At 50.0% G+C, this 15789-nt stretch overlaps 1 protein-coding gene across 1 annotated transcript in view; it reads left to right on the forward strand.

The window, feature by feature from the left end:
- Nucleotides 1-15789, forward strand: part of GPC3 (glypican 3) — a 141268-nt gene that overhangs the window by 79705 nt on the left and 45774 nt on the right. Inside the window, exons 4-5 of the mRNA XM_051630195.1 lie at nucleotides 5003-5136; nucleotides 7019-7144. Of these exons, the coding sequence (XP_051486155.1) occupies nucleotides 5003-5136; nucleotides 7019-7144 (260 nt within the window). The remainder of the gene's footprint in view (nucleotides 1-5002; nucleotides 5137-7018; nucleotides 7145-15789) is intronic.

Raw genomic sequence — 15789 nt, forward strand, 5'->3', positions numbered from 1 at the left:
TTTTATGGTGAGTTTGAAGATAAAGAGCACATTTGTGCCCTGTTTATAATGCTAATAATACGTGTGAAGTTCAGAGTAGGTTGTGAAAAAGAACTGGGGAGGCAGCACCAGTGCAGGCAGCTGTGTTACTGAGCCTTACTGGTCAAACTGGGCTCTGTCACTGAATGACGTGCAGGGATTTGTGGGCAGCAGTTGGTTCCTCCAAAGGCAGCACAGTCTGAGCTCTGTGGGTGTCTCTCGTGTGCATCCTGTGCCAAATCACCCTTTCAGAGGCTGTGTTTGAATCAATTATAATAGTTAATTGCTTCTTAGCCTAATGTGCAGCTTCTCCCAAAGGAAACTCAGGAATAGGTATAAAATGACATACATGAGCTCCAGAGAGCAGAGGAGATTGCGGGAGGAAATCTTCAAAAATCAGGCCATCCCCTTGAGGAATAAAACACAACTGTGTCTTCTTGGAGAAGGAATCTATAAGCAGAGGAGCTCCCAGCAAAGACAAATGGAAACTCCATATAAAGTTTAAGTAAAGGTCAGGCACAGCAAGCAGCAGGTATGCAGGAGTGTCTCATGCACTCTGTTGTCTTCCAAGGGGAAGCTGATTAGCTTTTTAAATATCTTCTTGAAAATTACGTTTGAAACACTCTTACTCTTAGAAGTGGTGCTCAGATTGGCACTGAGGATCACACGTGTGCTGCTTTTCAGTCTTTCCCCACCTGGATTTGCTTGCTGATGTGCAAAGCAAGAGGATTTTGCCTGGTGCTGAGTGGTGGAGTGGGTCCAACTGGTGGCCCTGGTGCTGTGAGCTGTGACTGGGCTGGGGGTGCCCGTGGGGACTTTGCTCCCATCAGCTACACTGAGGCTGTGATGCTTTGCACAGAACCTGACTGATATAGTGCTCACTGCCCTTTATTTGGAAATAATTTTGCCTTAGCCCAGTGGTCCCGCTTTCTGTGGGCACAAATGTTGGAGCAGTGTAGTGCTCTGCACCCTTACAGTTGACTGAGGTAGCCCTGGTGGTGCATCTGGTCCCCAGCCGTTCGTGGTGCATCATTTCCCTGCAGCCATAAACAGGTTCCCAGCAGTCCTCCAGCACCTCTTACCCTAGATTAAAAGGGCAGTGTTAAAGTGGGCTGAGAGTGCTGCTCCATTAGCCCTGTCCCTCTGCTCCTCTCAAATCAATGTTCCCCCTGAAGCAGAGCCTTTCCGTAGCATGTGGTTCCTGGGGGTGTCAGGAACCTGCTGCTTCCCCCCCAGGGTGAGGACTGTTGACAGCTGGTGGGTCCTAAGGATTCGTGGGGTCCCCAAGAGCTCTGCCTGACTGGTGGGCACTGCTCATCCTGCCAATGGAATAAAGAAATGGGGCGGTGGGTAGTGGTTGGTGGGAGGCAAAGTGTTCCCCTCGTGGCTTGGGTCACGCTCGCATGGAGGTGGCTAATGAAATCAGGTAATTAGTGAGTTTGTTAATGAGCTGGGGCAGGGAGATTTAGATTCAGCTGTTAAAGTTTTGATGGCTTTGGGGGACTGTAAAAATTCAGCACTTTGGGAAGATTTTCCTTGCTTTGTGTCTCCTTGCAGCCGTTTTTCTGGCGGACTGGCAGAGTCTCCTAAAACCAAACAAAAACCCAACCCCCTAGAAACTACACTGCCATTTGATTTACTCATTCATTTTTTGTGGCATGATGTTACAAGCTGTTGCCTGGTCTGGGACCGTGTGTGAGACATAAAATAAGAGGCTGCACAGCTCTTGCACTGAATGTACTTTAGATAAGGACTCGTGTCTATTTACGATCCCGCCGGTTGCGCCCGGAGCCCGAGGAGAAGAGCCAGCAGTTCCATCCTGCTGATTTGCTTTGAATTTCACGTTTGCAGTCGTGTGGCAGGAGGCAAGCACACATTCCCACTGTCACTCGAGACTAGTTTAACACACACAGGTAGATATGCTGCCTTCCTTTTGCTCTCCCTCTTGCGGGCATCCCACCTTGCCAGGGATCTGGCTGCTCTGGCTCCGCTGCTCCTGCCAAAGGAAGCGGTGCCTGGAAAACTGAAGCATCTCACCTTTTTTACCTTCCCAAGATCTGAGGCTCATGTTATCCTTTCTCCAACTGCCCTACAGTGGCATTTTCTGAACTTAAAAAAAAATAATTATATATGTATAGTTTGCTTTAAAATAGCAGAGATTAGGAAGAGATTGGGGAAACTGGGTTCATGTGTTCCTGAGCTGGCAGCAGGGATGCAAAAAGGGGGGAAGATGGAAACAGGATTTCTGAGCTGTTGTCCTAGGACTGCTTGTGGCCCAGCAGACTTTGGCAGATGGTTTGTGAAATCCTCCTCTTTCCCCCAAAAGCGCACACGATGCTGCCCCTGCAAATGAGCAGGCAATCTGTTACTTGTGCATTCTCTCACTTCATTTAAAGCTAAAATCTCAGCTGGGTTTTTGTTTGGCTAAAATGTGACAATAATTCCTCTGTGACTTTGTGAGATGGGCAGAAGGGTGGTTTTTATTTATTTCGTTTTATTTTCCTTGAAAAGGTTGCTTGGATCTTGAATGAATAAATTAGTAAAAATTTGGATGCACTGCTCAGACTTCGCAGCTCTTATCCGTGAAGATTTCATCTGCTGTCCCGTGCCAGGGCTAGCAAGATCCTGTTTGTGGCTCCATCCCTTGCAGGAGCCTGTGGTACCTGGGTGCAGAGCAGGGCTGCAAGACTGTAACTGGTGGAGCTGGGAGCAGAGGGGCTGGGATCCCTCTGGTGCCGGTGGGAGATGCAGCAGCTTTGCTGCTGGAAGTGCTGGAAGTGCCACTCTTGGTGCTGTCGCTCTGGCCCTCCCCTCGTGTTCCGTGTCTCAGCATCCTTGGGGTAAAAAAGCCTTGATCCTGGGCTTGCTCTTCTCTCGGGGTTCAGGAGGCTTGGCCAGCTGAAAGGCAGGCTTTGGAAAGGGAAGGGGGGGCTTTTCACAGAACTGGGAAGAATCAAAGGGAGTCATTGCAAGTGGCAGCTTAAAATATCCAACCTGTTCCTTGCTTCTCTCTTTTATGTGCCTGTGCTGAGCGTGGGTGCAGCCACTGCTTGTCCTGTGCCCTCTGTCCTGCTGTGTTTGCAGACCTGGTGTTTTCCTGAGGCAGTTTTGTGGCAGGTTTCATCTCTGGCCTCCACGTGGGCTTGGAGGGCAGCTCTGGGGTGTGAGGTCTGCAAATCCCTGTGCATCCTGCTCTTCTACCAGCCTGCCTGTAGCAGCGACAGTGGCACCAGCCAGCACAGAGGAACATGGGATGTGCAGATCAATTTTCTGCAGTGGTGGGGTCTCAGGTGTCCCAAATGCCTTTGTACAGGTCTCCTGCTGCCCCATGTTTTCCTTCTAGTGCTGGCTGCCTGCCCTGAGGGATTTCATGGGTGCTAAAGGAAAACCAATAAGGCAAAGGAAATGATCCAAAACATGGTGTTTTTCTTACTGCCTTCCTCCCTCTGTTTGTTAAGCCTGCCACGTAATTTAGGGAGGGAGCAGAGATACATTCTCCTGCAGGATTTGGCTTTGGCAAAGTGAAGAGGAAACTGAGCCAAGGGTGGGCAACAGAGAAAAAAGAAACAGGTAAGATGCTGCAGAAACTGCTCCCCTGGCAGCTGCAGGAGGAGCCTCTTTGGCAGAGGCAACTGCAGGTGCAGAAGGGGCTGGTGAGAGCATCTCTTCCCACCACACTGAGAACCAGAAGTGGCAATGCCCAGCTCCCAGGAGGCTTCTCTTTTCCTCTGCCTTGTATGGCAGCCTGAGCAAACAAACTGTGCTGCTCCTGATAATGAAAAAGGTGACATTACTAATTTATTTGCCCACTCAAATACAGGATGTAATAGAACAGAATTAATCTCTTCTCTTTACACATCAGATGCTTGTAGCCTTGGGTGGCGGGTGGGCTTTTAGCCTCTGGTGTGTGGCTAATGCAGAGTTTAGCTGGCTGCTTGGTTCATGTGGCATGAAGATAAATGAGGTGCTGCAGGGAACAGGCATTTTATGGGTACGTGGCTGGTCCTGAGCCTTGATGCAGGTGGTGGGATGAAGCTCGATGAAAGAGGGGTTGGAGGTAGCTGTGGAGCCTTTGTGGTCCCTGACAGTTGGCCAAGCTCCCCTTCACCCCTCAGTGTGGGCAAATCCTGCAGAATAGCATGGGGTGGCTCAAAAAGTGAGTTTCCCACTGGCATCTGGTCCATGGGGGAACAGCTGGAGCTTGGTGGTCTCCCAGAGAAGGAGGGGGCAGCAGATCTACCCCCAGACTGGACTGCTGGCTGAGTCTGGGGACACTGGCTGCACAGGAGAGCTTAATGAGGCTTTTTGGATTCCTTCCCTTGCTGCTACAGCCGGTTACCGAATCATCTGTGTGCTAATGAGCTAATTTGTGTCATTAACAAAGCCCTGTTAATCAAGACCTCCCATGGTATGACTGGGCTGTTGCCATAATGCTTTATTTTAGGCCCTGTTTTTTTTTAATTAGTAATGACGTGCATGAGGCTCATCCCTGGGCACCTGCAGCTCAGGCCCTGTGGATGCTGAGCTGCCTGGAGATGCAGAACTGGCCTTTCAAGATTTACCTTTGGAGGGGGGTGTTACCTACAGCCCTGGCTGGGGCAGTGGAGCACAGTGTCCAGAGATGCTGTGGCTCCCAGCAAGGAAGGAGTGGGGAGCACCTCAATCCCCCTCCTACCAGGAGGAGTTTAACCCAGCACAGGGAGCTCTGCTGGTCATTCCTGCAGCTCAGGGATTTTGACTATCGTGCTTTGATGCCCAAAAGTCTTGCCTGAAGTTTCCTGCCTTCCCTCCCACAGGGGACATTCATACAAGAGCAGGGTTGGACTCGCAGGGCAGGGGTTTGTTTCCGTGAGCTATGGGAGAGATGGGGATGAGGGCAATGAGTGACCAGCTCACGTGCAGGGGCCAGCGTGCATCTCAGCTCTTTTCCTGCAGCATTGCTGGCCCCAGTGTTTCCTCATGCTGCTGTGTTTGTGTTTTCCAGCTCAGCCGATTATGTGGCCACGCTCAGCAGAGGCAGTATCGATCAGCTCATTACCCTGAAGACCTTTTTGTTGACAAGAAGCCCCTGCAGCTGACTCACGCTGAGCAAGAAGAAACTTTGGCAAGCAGGAGAAGGTGAGAATGCTGGGGCTGAGCATGGGGATGGGCTGCAGGAGCAGTGGCTGTATGGGATGGTCCTGTGGAAGTAGATGAAAAAGCTCTTTATTTCCCTTACCCATAAATCTGCAGCTGCTTTTGACTCTGAACATTAGAGGAGATCTATGGCTGGCTCTGAGGTGTCTACATGTGCCTTCTCGCTTAATGCATCTGTTTTGTTATTTAATGTGTAAAACTGCCTCTTGCTTTTAATTTTGTTTTGCTTTTTCTTTTTTTTCCTTTTTGTTTGCAATGCATCAGGCAGCAGGTTCATACACCAAACACCTGGTCTGGGTTTCCTGAGCACTGCTGGGGTGCCGCAGGTAGCCCCAGATGTATGTAGGTGGAAACAGGTGCTTTAGCCTGAGATGCGGGTAACACCGTGTGTAGGGAAGGGGGAGGAACTTCACTTTGCGCAGTCTTTTCTAGCAGCTGGGGAACCTGAACGATCTCTTACGGAGCGTTTCCAAAGCGGGGGAGGTGCCGGTGCCGCTGGCACTGCCCGCCGTGCTGCCTCCCTCTGCCCCTGCTGGGAGGTGGGCTCAGGGGGCAGAGCAGCTCAGGGGGCAGAGCAGCTCAGGCTGCTGCCTTCGCGGGCGCTGAGGAGCCTTCCCCTGGTTTCGCCTGCCCCCAGCTGGCAGCCGGGGGCTTCGGCTGGAGAGGGAATCCCACGCAATCCCCCAGCGAAGAGGGACGGAGGGAGCTGGGCAGCCCCTCTGCAGCCCGGCCCTGCTCTGCCTGGCACGGAAGTCCCACCACTGGGACCACCCCTGGTCCCTCATCATTCAGTCCGAGGAGGAAAGAGGCCAAGAAATAACCCTTTGCCAGGGAAGGAAACGTGCTGAATCCAAGCCAGGAGACCTTGAGGCCAAGTCTTACCTCCTGCAATCCCTGCTATCCATGTTATCATACTTTTATCATACTTCACCTGGTTAAATCTGCCAGTGTTTCCCAGAGACAGCTGCTGGGTGCCCCTGAGGGGACAGGCTGGGCTGGGAGGACGGGCACATCCCACTCCCACAGCCCCTGTCCCCTCCTGGCAGCTGTCCCTGGGGTCAGCCTGTGTCCTGGCACTGCTGGACCACTGCTACAGGGGACCTGCTGGGGACAGAGGTCCCTGGTGCTGGGGAGGGGAGGGCAGAGGGGAAGGGGATGCAGCCTGATTCGCATCCCCTCTGTCTGGGACAAGCACTGCTCCTGTGGCTCCTCCTGCTTTCCCGGGGCAGAGCCACCTCGCAAACCTGCCCCTTTGAATGCAGGTTTTGACCCCAGGGCAGTTCAGTGTATGTCTTGAAATGGTGTATTTTTGGCAGTGCAGCAGGAAACCCAGCATCGCCCACCTGTGCAGGCCTGTGCTGAGGGTGCCTGCTCTGGACTGTCCCCAAAAATGACACCTGCCCTTGCAGGGGTGTTGGATGGTCAATGTCAGGCAGACAAAGTGACAAGGTTGTCCTTTGCTGAAGGGCCTCCATTGCCTTGAGCAGAGCAGAGCAGAATGCTGGCAGCCTGAGCACTTGCTGCTCAGATGCACCCCATGTGTGCACAGCCTGAGCCAGCAGCACCTTTCCTGTGTCTGGTTTGTTGTGCTGCATGGTTGGGCTGAGGTTCTGCTGCCCCCACATCCCTCCTGTCACCAGTGGTTTGCCCTAATAAACACAGATTCAACCCTTGACCAAATAACATCAGGGAATGATGCAAAATCCTGCTTGTGGTCAGAAATCAAACTAATGCTTCCTTATTTGTCCTGCTGCTTTCTTCTATTTGTGTGGCTACCTTCACTGCTTAAAATGCACCAACCCCATCTTCTTTTCCTCTTTCAACTGAGCACCATTTTCCCTCCCCTCCCCCCCTTTTCTTCCAGGGAACTAATTATGAAGCTGAAGTCCCACAGCAGTTTTTACAGCAGCTTACCAGAGTACATCTGCAACCACAGCTCTGCTGTTCAGAATGACACTCTTTGCTGGAATGGACAAGAAGTCGTGGAGAGGTGAATCGTGTTTCCCTTCCTCTCCCAGGTGGTCTGTGGCTGGGACACTGCTTGTTCCCTTAAGAAACCTTTCATAGAGCTGATGCCCACCTGTGCTGCAGCTCAGATGGGTGTGTAAAGTCTGCAGGAGGGGGAGTGGTTGTGTCCTGCCTTCACTGAGTTGTCTGCACTCTGCTGTGAAAACCCTGCAGCCGTGACTGGGTTGGGTTGGGCTGGGTTGGTGGTGCTGAGCCCAGAGGGCAGCAGCTCAGTCAGCTCTGCTCCCATGGGAAGGTGCACCACGGTGCTGGGGATACCTCCTCCAGCGTGGCAATGGGGACAATTGCCACCAGGCACTGCCAAGTGGTGGGGATGTCTCCAACGTGGCTCCATGCAGTGGGTGGCAGGATAACATAGCTGGCACCCCCTGCCCCATGCATGGAGTGACAAGGAAGACCACCTTGTTGGGTTTCTCCTTGGCCATGGCTCTGTGCTGGAGGAGGTCAGGATGGCTGTGCTTTGGTGGGACCACTGCTGCCATCTGACCACCTTCCTGCAACAGAGCCCTGGCTGTCCTCTCTGGGTGGAGCCCACCCTGCTGCTCTTCCCAGCCCCGCTCACTGGTTCTGAGGATGTCCTTGGCAGTAACTGTGTGGTTAGTGGAGACTGGCAAGGACATGATCAGTAGCTTAAAGGGGAAGGAAGAGTTAATAGAAATGGAGATATTTTTTCATCTTGCAATAAATGCCCCTCAGGAATGTTAGAGAATGTGGAAATAGAACTTGGAAATGTAGGGAGGGTGGTGGGGTGTAATTATACATAAATCTCCTCTAATCACCCTTTTTTGCAAAGCATCCTTTGCTACTAAGTCTTTTGCATAAGGGAAGAAATAGACATAAAATCAGGAATTGGTGAAAAGTCGAGATATTAATTATGACTTCTTGATCAGTAACCTCAGGTGGTAATTAGCTTCTACTTGCAGTCCTGACCTTAAACACTGAAGGGACCAGAATAGCATCAAGCTATATTTTGAAAAAAAGTGTCTCAGATCACACACTTTAATAAAAGGTGCTGATTGTGCCTAAGGAAAAATGTGTCCTCTATCTGTGTGGATTTGTGGAAAATCCTGAGTTTCCATCCCTGAGTGAAAGGAACAATTGGAGGAAAAAAGAAAGATTCAATCAGCAATGGAAAGGTGCTGAGCCCAGATCCCCCCCAGCTGTAAATTTAGAGTTAATTGCAGATTAAATATGACTTTAAATGATAGTCTTCCCCAGCTTTCTGCTGAGAATGCCAGTGTGTCATCCCAGGCAGAGATGTCACCCTAGGTCCAGTGCTGTGGTGTTGGTGGCACAATGTGGCAGGTCACAGAGGTGGGATGTGGCAGGGAGGGGATTGTACAGGGTGTTGTTTCTGCTGATGACATACAGCTAAATCCAGCTGAACTAAGATGCTGGTCTGGGGTGCTTCTCTCCCAGGACCCCTTTGCAGAATACATTTCAAATGGATGCAAATGTGCAGCTAAAATCAGCTCTAAAATCAATGATGTTGCTTCACGTGCCTGTGCTTCCCACATGGCATCTCTGTCAGAGGCTTGGATTCCTGAAAATCCAGAGCATTGAAGGTAATGGTGCTTGAGTATCTCAAACCACCAGTTTCTCTCTTCAGTGCTTTCCCCAAGAGGGAGCCAAGCAGCTGCTCACAGCTCTTTCCCAAGCTGCTCTGAGAATGGACTTTCTGGGCTGGAGTGTTTCCTGGTGTGGCTACAGCAATCCTCCTGCTGGACCAATGTGCACTAGTTGGTGATCAAACTCCAACTTAACACTTTGTACAAGAAACTTGGTGTTTGTTTTTGTGTTGTTTGGGTTTGGTTTTTTTTCACATCTGTAGCATTAATGTCAGGATGCTGACCTGGTACTTGTCCCATGCACATAAGCTGCCAGAAAGAAGGGTCTGATTTTCTAGGTTTTCTGCATGTAAAATATATTTTATATCTTAATGTTTTCCTCTTGCTTTGTTGAATATTGGCTTTTGTAAATCAGTTCTTTCTGACTGAAAGTTCAGCTGGCTGGCCAGGAGGAGATGCTCAAGCTTTGCACTTAACCTGCTGCACTTGGTTGTTGTAGCTGGATATGTTTCACCTCAAGGCAGGGTTGAGTTGCCTGAATGTGGGTACCTGAGGTTCCCTCGAGTTCCTGGGACAGCAACAGGAAGATCTAAGACCTCCTTTGTCCCTGTGGAATGGCTGCTTGGGCTTCTGTGGATGCACCTTGGAATTCCCATAGCAATACGAGGTGCCCACCCCAGGAACAGGTTAAAAAACACCCACTGAAGCTGCTGAAGGGGAGAGGGATGGTTGGGTAGGTGCCGTGTTTCCATGTGTTTCCATGTCTGGGGCCAAGCAGATGATGGATAAAGCTGCTTGGGTGTTGCTGTGTTAGTGAGCTTGGAATGAGCATCCGTGTGGGCACGTGTGGGCTTTGGTGATGTTCCTGGGGGGCTTGTGGCCATTAAACTCACACATCTTTAATGCAGGACCTGAATGTTATTTAAGTTAGAGGAGCCCTGCTGGTTTCTCTGTTTTCTCACCTCTCTGTCACCATGAAATTTGCTAGTTGTTCCAAGCCCTTTTCTTATAACACATTGGATCAAGCCTGGAAGAGCAACTTCCAAGTCTCTTGCCTTGGGTGAGAAGATGTTGTCCAGACTCTCCTATCCTTATCTCCATCCAATGTAGAGAAAAACCAGAGGGTGATAGTTATTACTGAAGTTCTGACTGAATAATTAGCTCATTTAAAGACTTCAGTGGGTGCTGAGATATTGAACTCATCTCAGTTTCTAAGGGAGTTAAGAGTCTGAAACTAAAGGTGATTTAAACCTTACATGTAGTATCATGGTTTTGCAGCATTTAATACTAAAAGCCTATTAAAATCTAGATTCTCAGAGTTTAATAATCTGCTTACACCAGTATATTCTTTTCAAGCTGTTCTGAGTAGAATGACAGCAACATTTGCCCACTGCAGAACTTGTAAACCCATTAGGCATTAGTGTTAGATACTGCCACTTGCAATTTTCTCAGGACAAACTTGTACATTAATCTAAATCACCTGCCTAACTCTGATTCTCTTTATACCAATTCCAAATTAATATCTTCTTAGCACCTTGCCAGATTCTCCTCTTCAAGCTAGAAGTCTCGGGTTTCCTTGCTCTCGCCAATGGGCTGTGGTTTGTTTTAATCACACAAATCATAAACAATGAAAGCACAATTGGAAGCAAGAGAGAAAAATGAGATTCTGTAATTGGAACAAAGGAAATTCCATGCCAGCAATAACCCTCTAGTTCATGAAGGGCTTGGTTATTTCTGGCAGTCTTGCAAAATATCTGGTACAATGCAGTCCCCAAAGAGGGAGGCAGTATAACTTTTCAGGCCCATAAAACACAGCTTTGTAGCAAATGTTAAGCTATAATGAAAGGATAGTAGGCAAATGCAGTGGGTTATTGAGGGGCCATAATTGTTTCCAGAGTATTTCAGAAATGAGGATCATGAATCTTCCTATATTAAGCCTGCTGCTTGGTCTCAGGTTTAACCAATTTTTCCATATCTATTTGTCTTGAACTTTATTCACTGAAGTAAGAATGGAAGGAAACTCCAGCCTGTCCCTTTGCACTTCAAACTCCCTTTGTTTTGCTACTAATATATTACAGTTGTTGCTGTTCCTAAAGTCCCATCTTCCAAAACCTGGTGAGACTTCACATTTAGTACCTGCAGTGTGCTTGCTGCCTGCAGCAAGTTGTGTAGGGTGGGTGGGAAGAGGCAGCACTTTCCTTGGGCAGGGAACTAATACAGCAGGATTTCAGAGGGCTTTTGTGGTAGTGGGACCAGGCTGCAAGGGGATGGATATTTGGAAATCCAGCAGAAAACCTCTTGTTTTTATTTAGGTGAGAACGTTGCCCACTGAGAGCTTTGGATCTTCCTGGTTGCTTTTGAAGAAGCTTGTTCAGAGCAGCTGCTGGTGTAAATTGCCTGTGGCATTGCAAGCTCTGCAAGGATGCCAAGTTTGCAAGCTGGCAAAGCACCCAGGAGCCATACACCCCAGTTCTCTCCTGCCACCTGCACCCTCATTTAACAGGTGTCTGCACAAGGTCAAGGGATGGTGGGACCATGCACCCCATGTGGAAGAGGATAGCTGGGGTGGACCTGCACTTGGCTGGCCTGCAGCTCACACCCAGCCCATGGCTGGGCTGGGGCAATTGGTGTGGTTGACCAGGTGTCTCTGGACAGTGTCTAGTTAGAGAGGAAACTATCAGGGAAAGAAGTTGTCACCTCTTATGGGCTCACCCAGGAGTTACTCCCTCACTGCAGGGTGGGATGGGTGGGTCGGACCAGCTCTTCCAGCCTTTTGGCTCCTGCTGTTTGCATCTCTGATGTGACACTAAGGTGGTCACACAAAACCAAAAGGCAGCTGGGCCAGAGAGAGTAAAATGTGGGCACCACTGCACCCACCATTACTGACCCATGAAGACCAGCTAGACATAAGACTTGGGTTCCTATCAGGAGTCTGGGGAAGAGAGCTTTCTTTCCTGTCTTCCCTTTTTCATATCTTTTTGTCACCTCTGTGGTGAGGACTTGGTGTCAACAGCCCACATGGCCTGTAGGAAGCCATTATCTTGAAATGCAGAGCAGCTTCAGGGGACTGCAGGTGCAGGAGATCCCACTCCCTCAAGCTCAGTGAAGTCCTGTGCAATGAAACCTCTTCTCTTATACTATAGTCCTGTTTTGCAGCAGATTGTTGTGTTTGTCCTCCATCTGCTCCCCCAAACAAGTATGATTCAGTGAGCAGAGACAGCAGAAGAGCCTGCAAGGGATATCAAGCTGGTTAAATTGTGGAGCTGCACTTGAATAAATACTTTGCAGCTGGAAGGCAGGCATAAATTAATTGGTGTTTGAATGGAAAACTTACTTTCCTTTTTCTAAAAGGTGTAATTCTTTATGTTTGACTCACAGGATTAGTTTCTCTAAATCACGTCAGGCATTGCAGTAACTCATCTCTAGGCCTGGTGTGGCCAAGGGACTTGAACACACATTTCTGCATTCATTGCCACAGATTTAAATTGAATTTGTTGTCCTGCCTTCCTTGCTCTGAAACGAAAGCCTGGAAGGAGCTGCATTTGGACTGGAAGGAGCAAACTTTCACAGGAGACATTTGTTGATGGTGCAGAGGAAAAATGGGAAAGTCCCTTCATTTTAAAATAATTGCATACTTCAGCATTTATTGCTGGTGGGTGAAAAGGAGCAGGAAGGGGCTGAGCTGTCCTCCCAGAAGACCTCAGGTCATCAGGTGGTTGTCTTGAAAGTTGTTTTTAGTGAGGGCTGCTTATCAGCACATTTTACAATGTGACATTTGTCTATGGAAAATACCATGTCCCCAGCAAGAGCCCTCACCTAGGGAGCCCAGGCGAGGAGATGCTGCTGGCTGGCATGGACACACGTCAAAGAGGAAGGTATTTTGGGCTTTGCCTATGAAGTGGAAGCCAGACCCTGCTCGTGTTGCAACACTGATATCCCCTTGGTGCCAGGACCTGCTGGGACCACGGGGTGGACTTGAACCGCTGTGAATATTTGCTGTTCAATGCTGATATCACCACGGGAGAGGTATGTGGTGGGTTTCACTGAGTGGCACAAGTGTCCTGCAGAAGGGGTCAGTTTATTGGCATATGTTGAAAGCAGCTCAAGGTTGCTTTGAGATTCCTCCTTTGAGGTGTGGCTGGAGAACATGGGAGGAAGGTGATGCTTTGGCTTTGCTTTGCAGTGGGATTTGTGAGCCCACCAGCCCAGCAGCAGTTCAGTGGGATGCAGGGGATCCTGTGTGGGGACTGCCCTGGGAGCCCCTCTGTCCTCCAGCTCCATGGGGTCTGCAAAGGCATCTTTCTGCCATATTAAGGCCTGGCTGCTTGGCCCAGGCTGCAGGGAGGGGAGCCAGCTGCCTCTTCCAGCTTTTCTGGCATTTCAGGAATGTCCATCCCTCACTGAAGCTACATTTCAAAGCCTTTAACCCTTTGTTTGGCTGCAGCCCGCATGCCTGAATGCTTGCCAGCCTGGCCCTGCTGTGTGGGCAGAGAGGGGGCAGAGACAAGGGGGAGCTGGGGTCCTTCTCCTACCCCAGAGGGAGTTGGGGTTCCCCTCCCACCCGAGCATACTGGGAGGTCTCAGCTCTGCATTGCAGAGCCAGCGTGTCCTGAAGCCCCCAACCCGTGCAGGGGCTCCTCTCTGGCTCTTCAGAGGTTGCATGTCCCAGTGCATCTGCTGCTTCATGATCCGGGCTCAAAGATGTGCAGCTTGCAGAGCCCTCTGCCTTGCTGCTTCAGATGACTTGTGTAATGATGCAAATGGTTCATTTTGTGCTTTTTACAAACCCTTGTAGCTGGCCAGAGGGGAAGCACCAGGCAGTGGCACTCTGCTCCTCCAGCACCAATGGTTTAGGGAGAGATCCCTCTGAGAATGCTTCCAGGTTTGCTTCCTTCTCTGGTAGCCTTGTCCTGCTGGAGAAGGTGGTCTGACATCCTCGCTGCTCTGCTGCAGTCAGTGAGGTCACGTCAGGGGCTCCCACCTAGAGAACAATTTCAGTCTTTGGACATGGACATTTCAGTCTCATGGTGCTCTGCCATAGCTGTGTTCCTCCTCCTGTACCACACTGCACACAGAAATCCTCTCTGGCAGTCCTCGTGTGGATTTCAGAAGGGTCTTTCCCTGCTCAAACCCAAGCTGATGAGTTCCTTTGTATAAAACTAGGAGAGAGATTGTATTAATTTAGGTATGTACCAAATGGGTTTGGTTCTCCTCTTGCTGAAACCTGTGGGAGATTTATCCTGCTAGTTAAATCCCTTAAACCACAGGAGAGTTTTCAGCAATATACTTTAAAGTTCCATCAGTGTTTTAAATTAAATCTACAGTGACACCAAAAATGGTGATTTCTTTGACATCTCATCAGTCATGTGTCCTGTGGATGTTTATGTTCAGTCACCAGATGTGTTTGTCAGGTTGATGTGGTGGCATGAAGTGTGTGTGTGTGACAAATAAGCAGCAGGTTTAATGGTTCACTGCTCCTGATGCTTTTTCCCCCTGCAAGAACTGGAGCCCGAGGATTTGCAGAGCCAGGCAGGTCTGTGCTTGCGGCAGCAGCAGCATCTGCCCACGAGATGGTGCTCGGAGCTTGTGGTCCCACTGGCCATCAGTGCTGGAAAGCCAGACCTGCTCCTGGACGAGGGCTGCTGCAGGCTGGGATCCAGCCTGGCCACTCTTTGGCTCCTGTGCCACCAGTCACTGAGCTTTCAGCCTACAACCAGCCTCTTCATTGCACGGGGGAGTGCTTTTCTGAATTAGGAGCTATAGCACCTCAGGTCGAGCTGTGTTTGGTCCAGCTGAGTTTGTGTTTGGTTGAAAAAAAAGTGGGTTTTGCTAAATGTTGAGTCCTAATAGGAGGCCCCAGCATGGGGAAAAGTGTCTGTGAGTGGAAATCAGCCTCGGTGCTGCTTTGTAAATGGTGTGAATACTGCAGGTCAGGGGCAGATTCCTGCTGCACCAGTAAAAATCTGGAGTTGTCGTTTTATCCCTGTTTGTCTGGTTTGGTTTCATTCCTAATTTTAGAGATGGAGTGGGACCAACCCCCTGTGTATCCCCAAAATGCTCTGTGTGCCCCAAAAGCTGTGGTGGCTGAATGTCCCTGTGCCTTCTGCTTTTTCCCCCGGCAAAGCATCCTCTCTGAGCTGGTGCCACCATCCCTTCTTTAAACCCTGCTGAATTCCCATTTCCTCCCCAGAGTCTCTGTGAAATGGGCTGACTGTCATCACCTGAGCTCACCTGGCAGCTTGGGGATGAAGGATGAGTGGGGCAGGGAGGCAGGCACCAGGGCTGGTGCTGGGAGTCGGGTAAGGACACGATATGTAGGAGATGAATTGCTGAAAGGAGTGTTCATCATGTGGACTCACAGCCCAGGAAAACGAGAGACCCAGGAAAGCAGGTGGATGCTTGGTGTCCTCTTGGTGATCTCTCTTCCGTTGGCTGTGCCTGTGCTTGGGCTGGCAGTTCTTGGAGATGAGGACTTGTCTTGTGCTTGCAGAGTGCCACGGCCCATCACTGGGGCTTTGATCAATATACCAAGAACCCACAGCTCCAGAAGGCACCAGAGTGCTCTGTGCCACTGCTGTGGCTGCCAGCAGCCCGTGGTGGCAGACACTTACTCTGGTCCTGCAGCTGAGTTGGAGGTTGGTGCAGAAGCTCTTCTCTCACACCCCAAGCATCAGGAGCTGTTACCCAGCTATGAGTGTAGAAACACCTTCCTCCAAAGGCAAACTCTCCATCCCTCTTCTCCTCAGTTTTAGCACCCTGATAAACTTTGCCACTCCACAAGCTTTGCAGTGGGGAATATCTGTATCTTTCCTAATCACTGATGAAAAAGCTGAGCACAGGGTTGGCCATCCTGCTCTGCAGGTGGCTGCTCAGGGAGGGTCCTGCATCTGGAGATCTCTCCACTGGCTCTTAATCTGCTTTACTACAGGTGCTTCACTGACTTGCACAGTGCTCTTCTAAGTGGGGCTATCGTGTGGTGCAGAGCCCAGCACCCACCCAAGTCAAGATACATTCTGTCTAAGCAGTTTCTTTGATCCCC

The sequence above is a fragment of the Apus apus genome, chromosome 12, assembly GCF_020740795.1.
Source record: "Apus apus isolate bApuApu2 chromosome 12, bApuApu2.pri.cur, whole genome shotgun sequence".
Classification (NCBI taxonomy): domain Eukaryota; kingdom Metazoa; phylum Chordata; class Aves; order Apodiformes; family Apodidae; genus Apus; species Apus apus.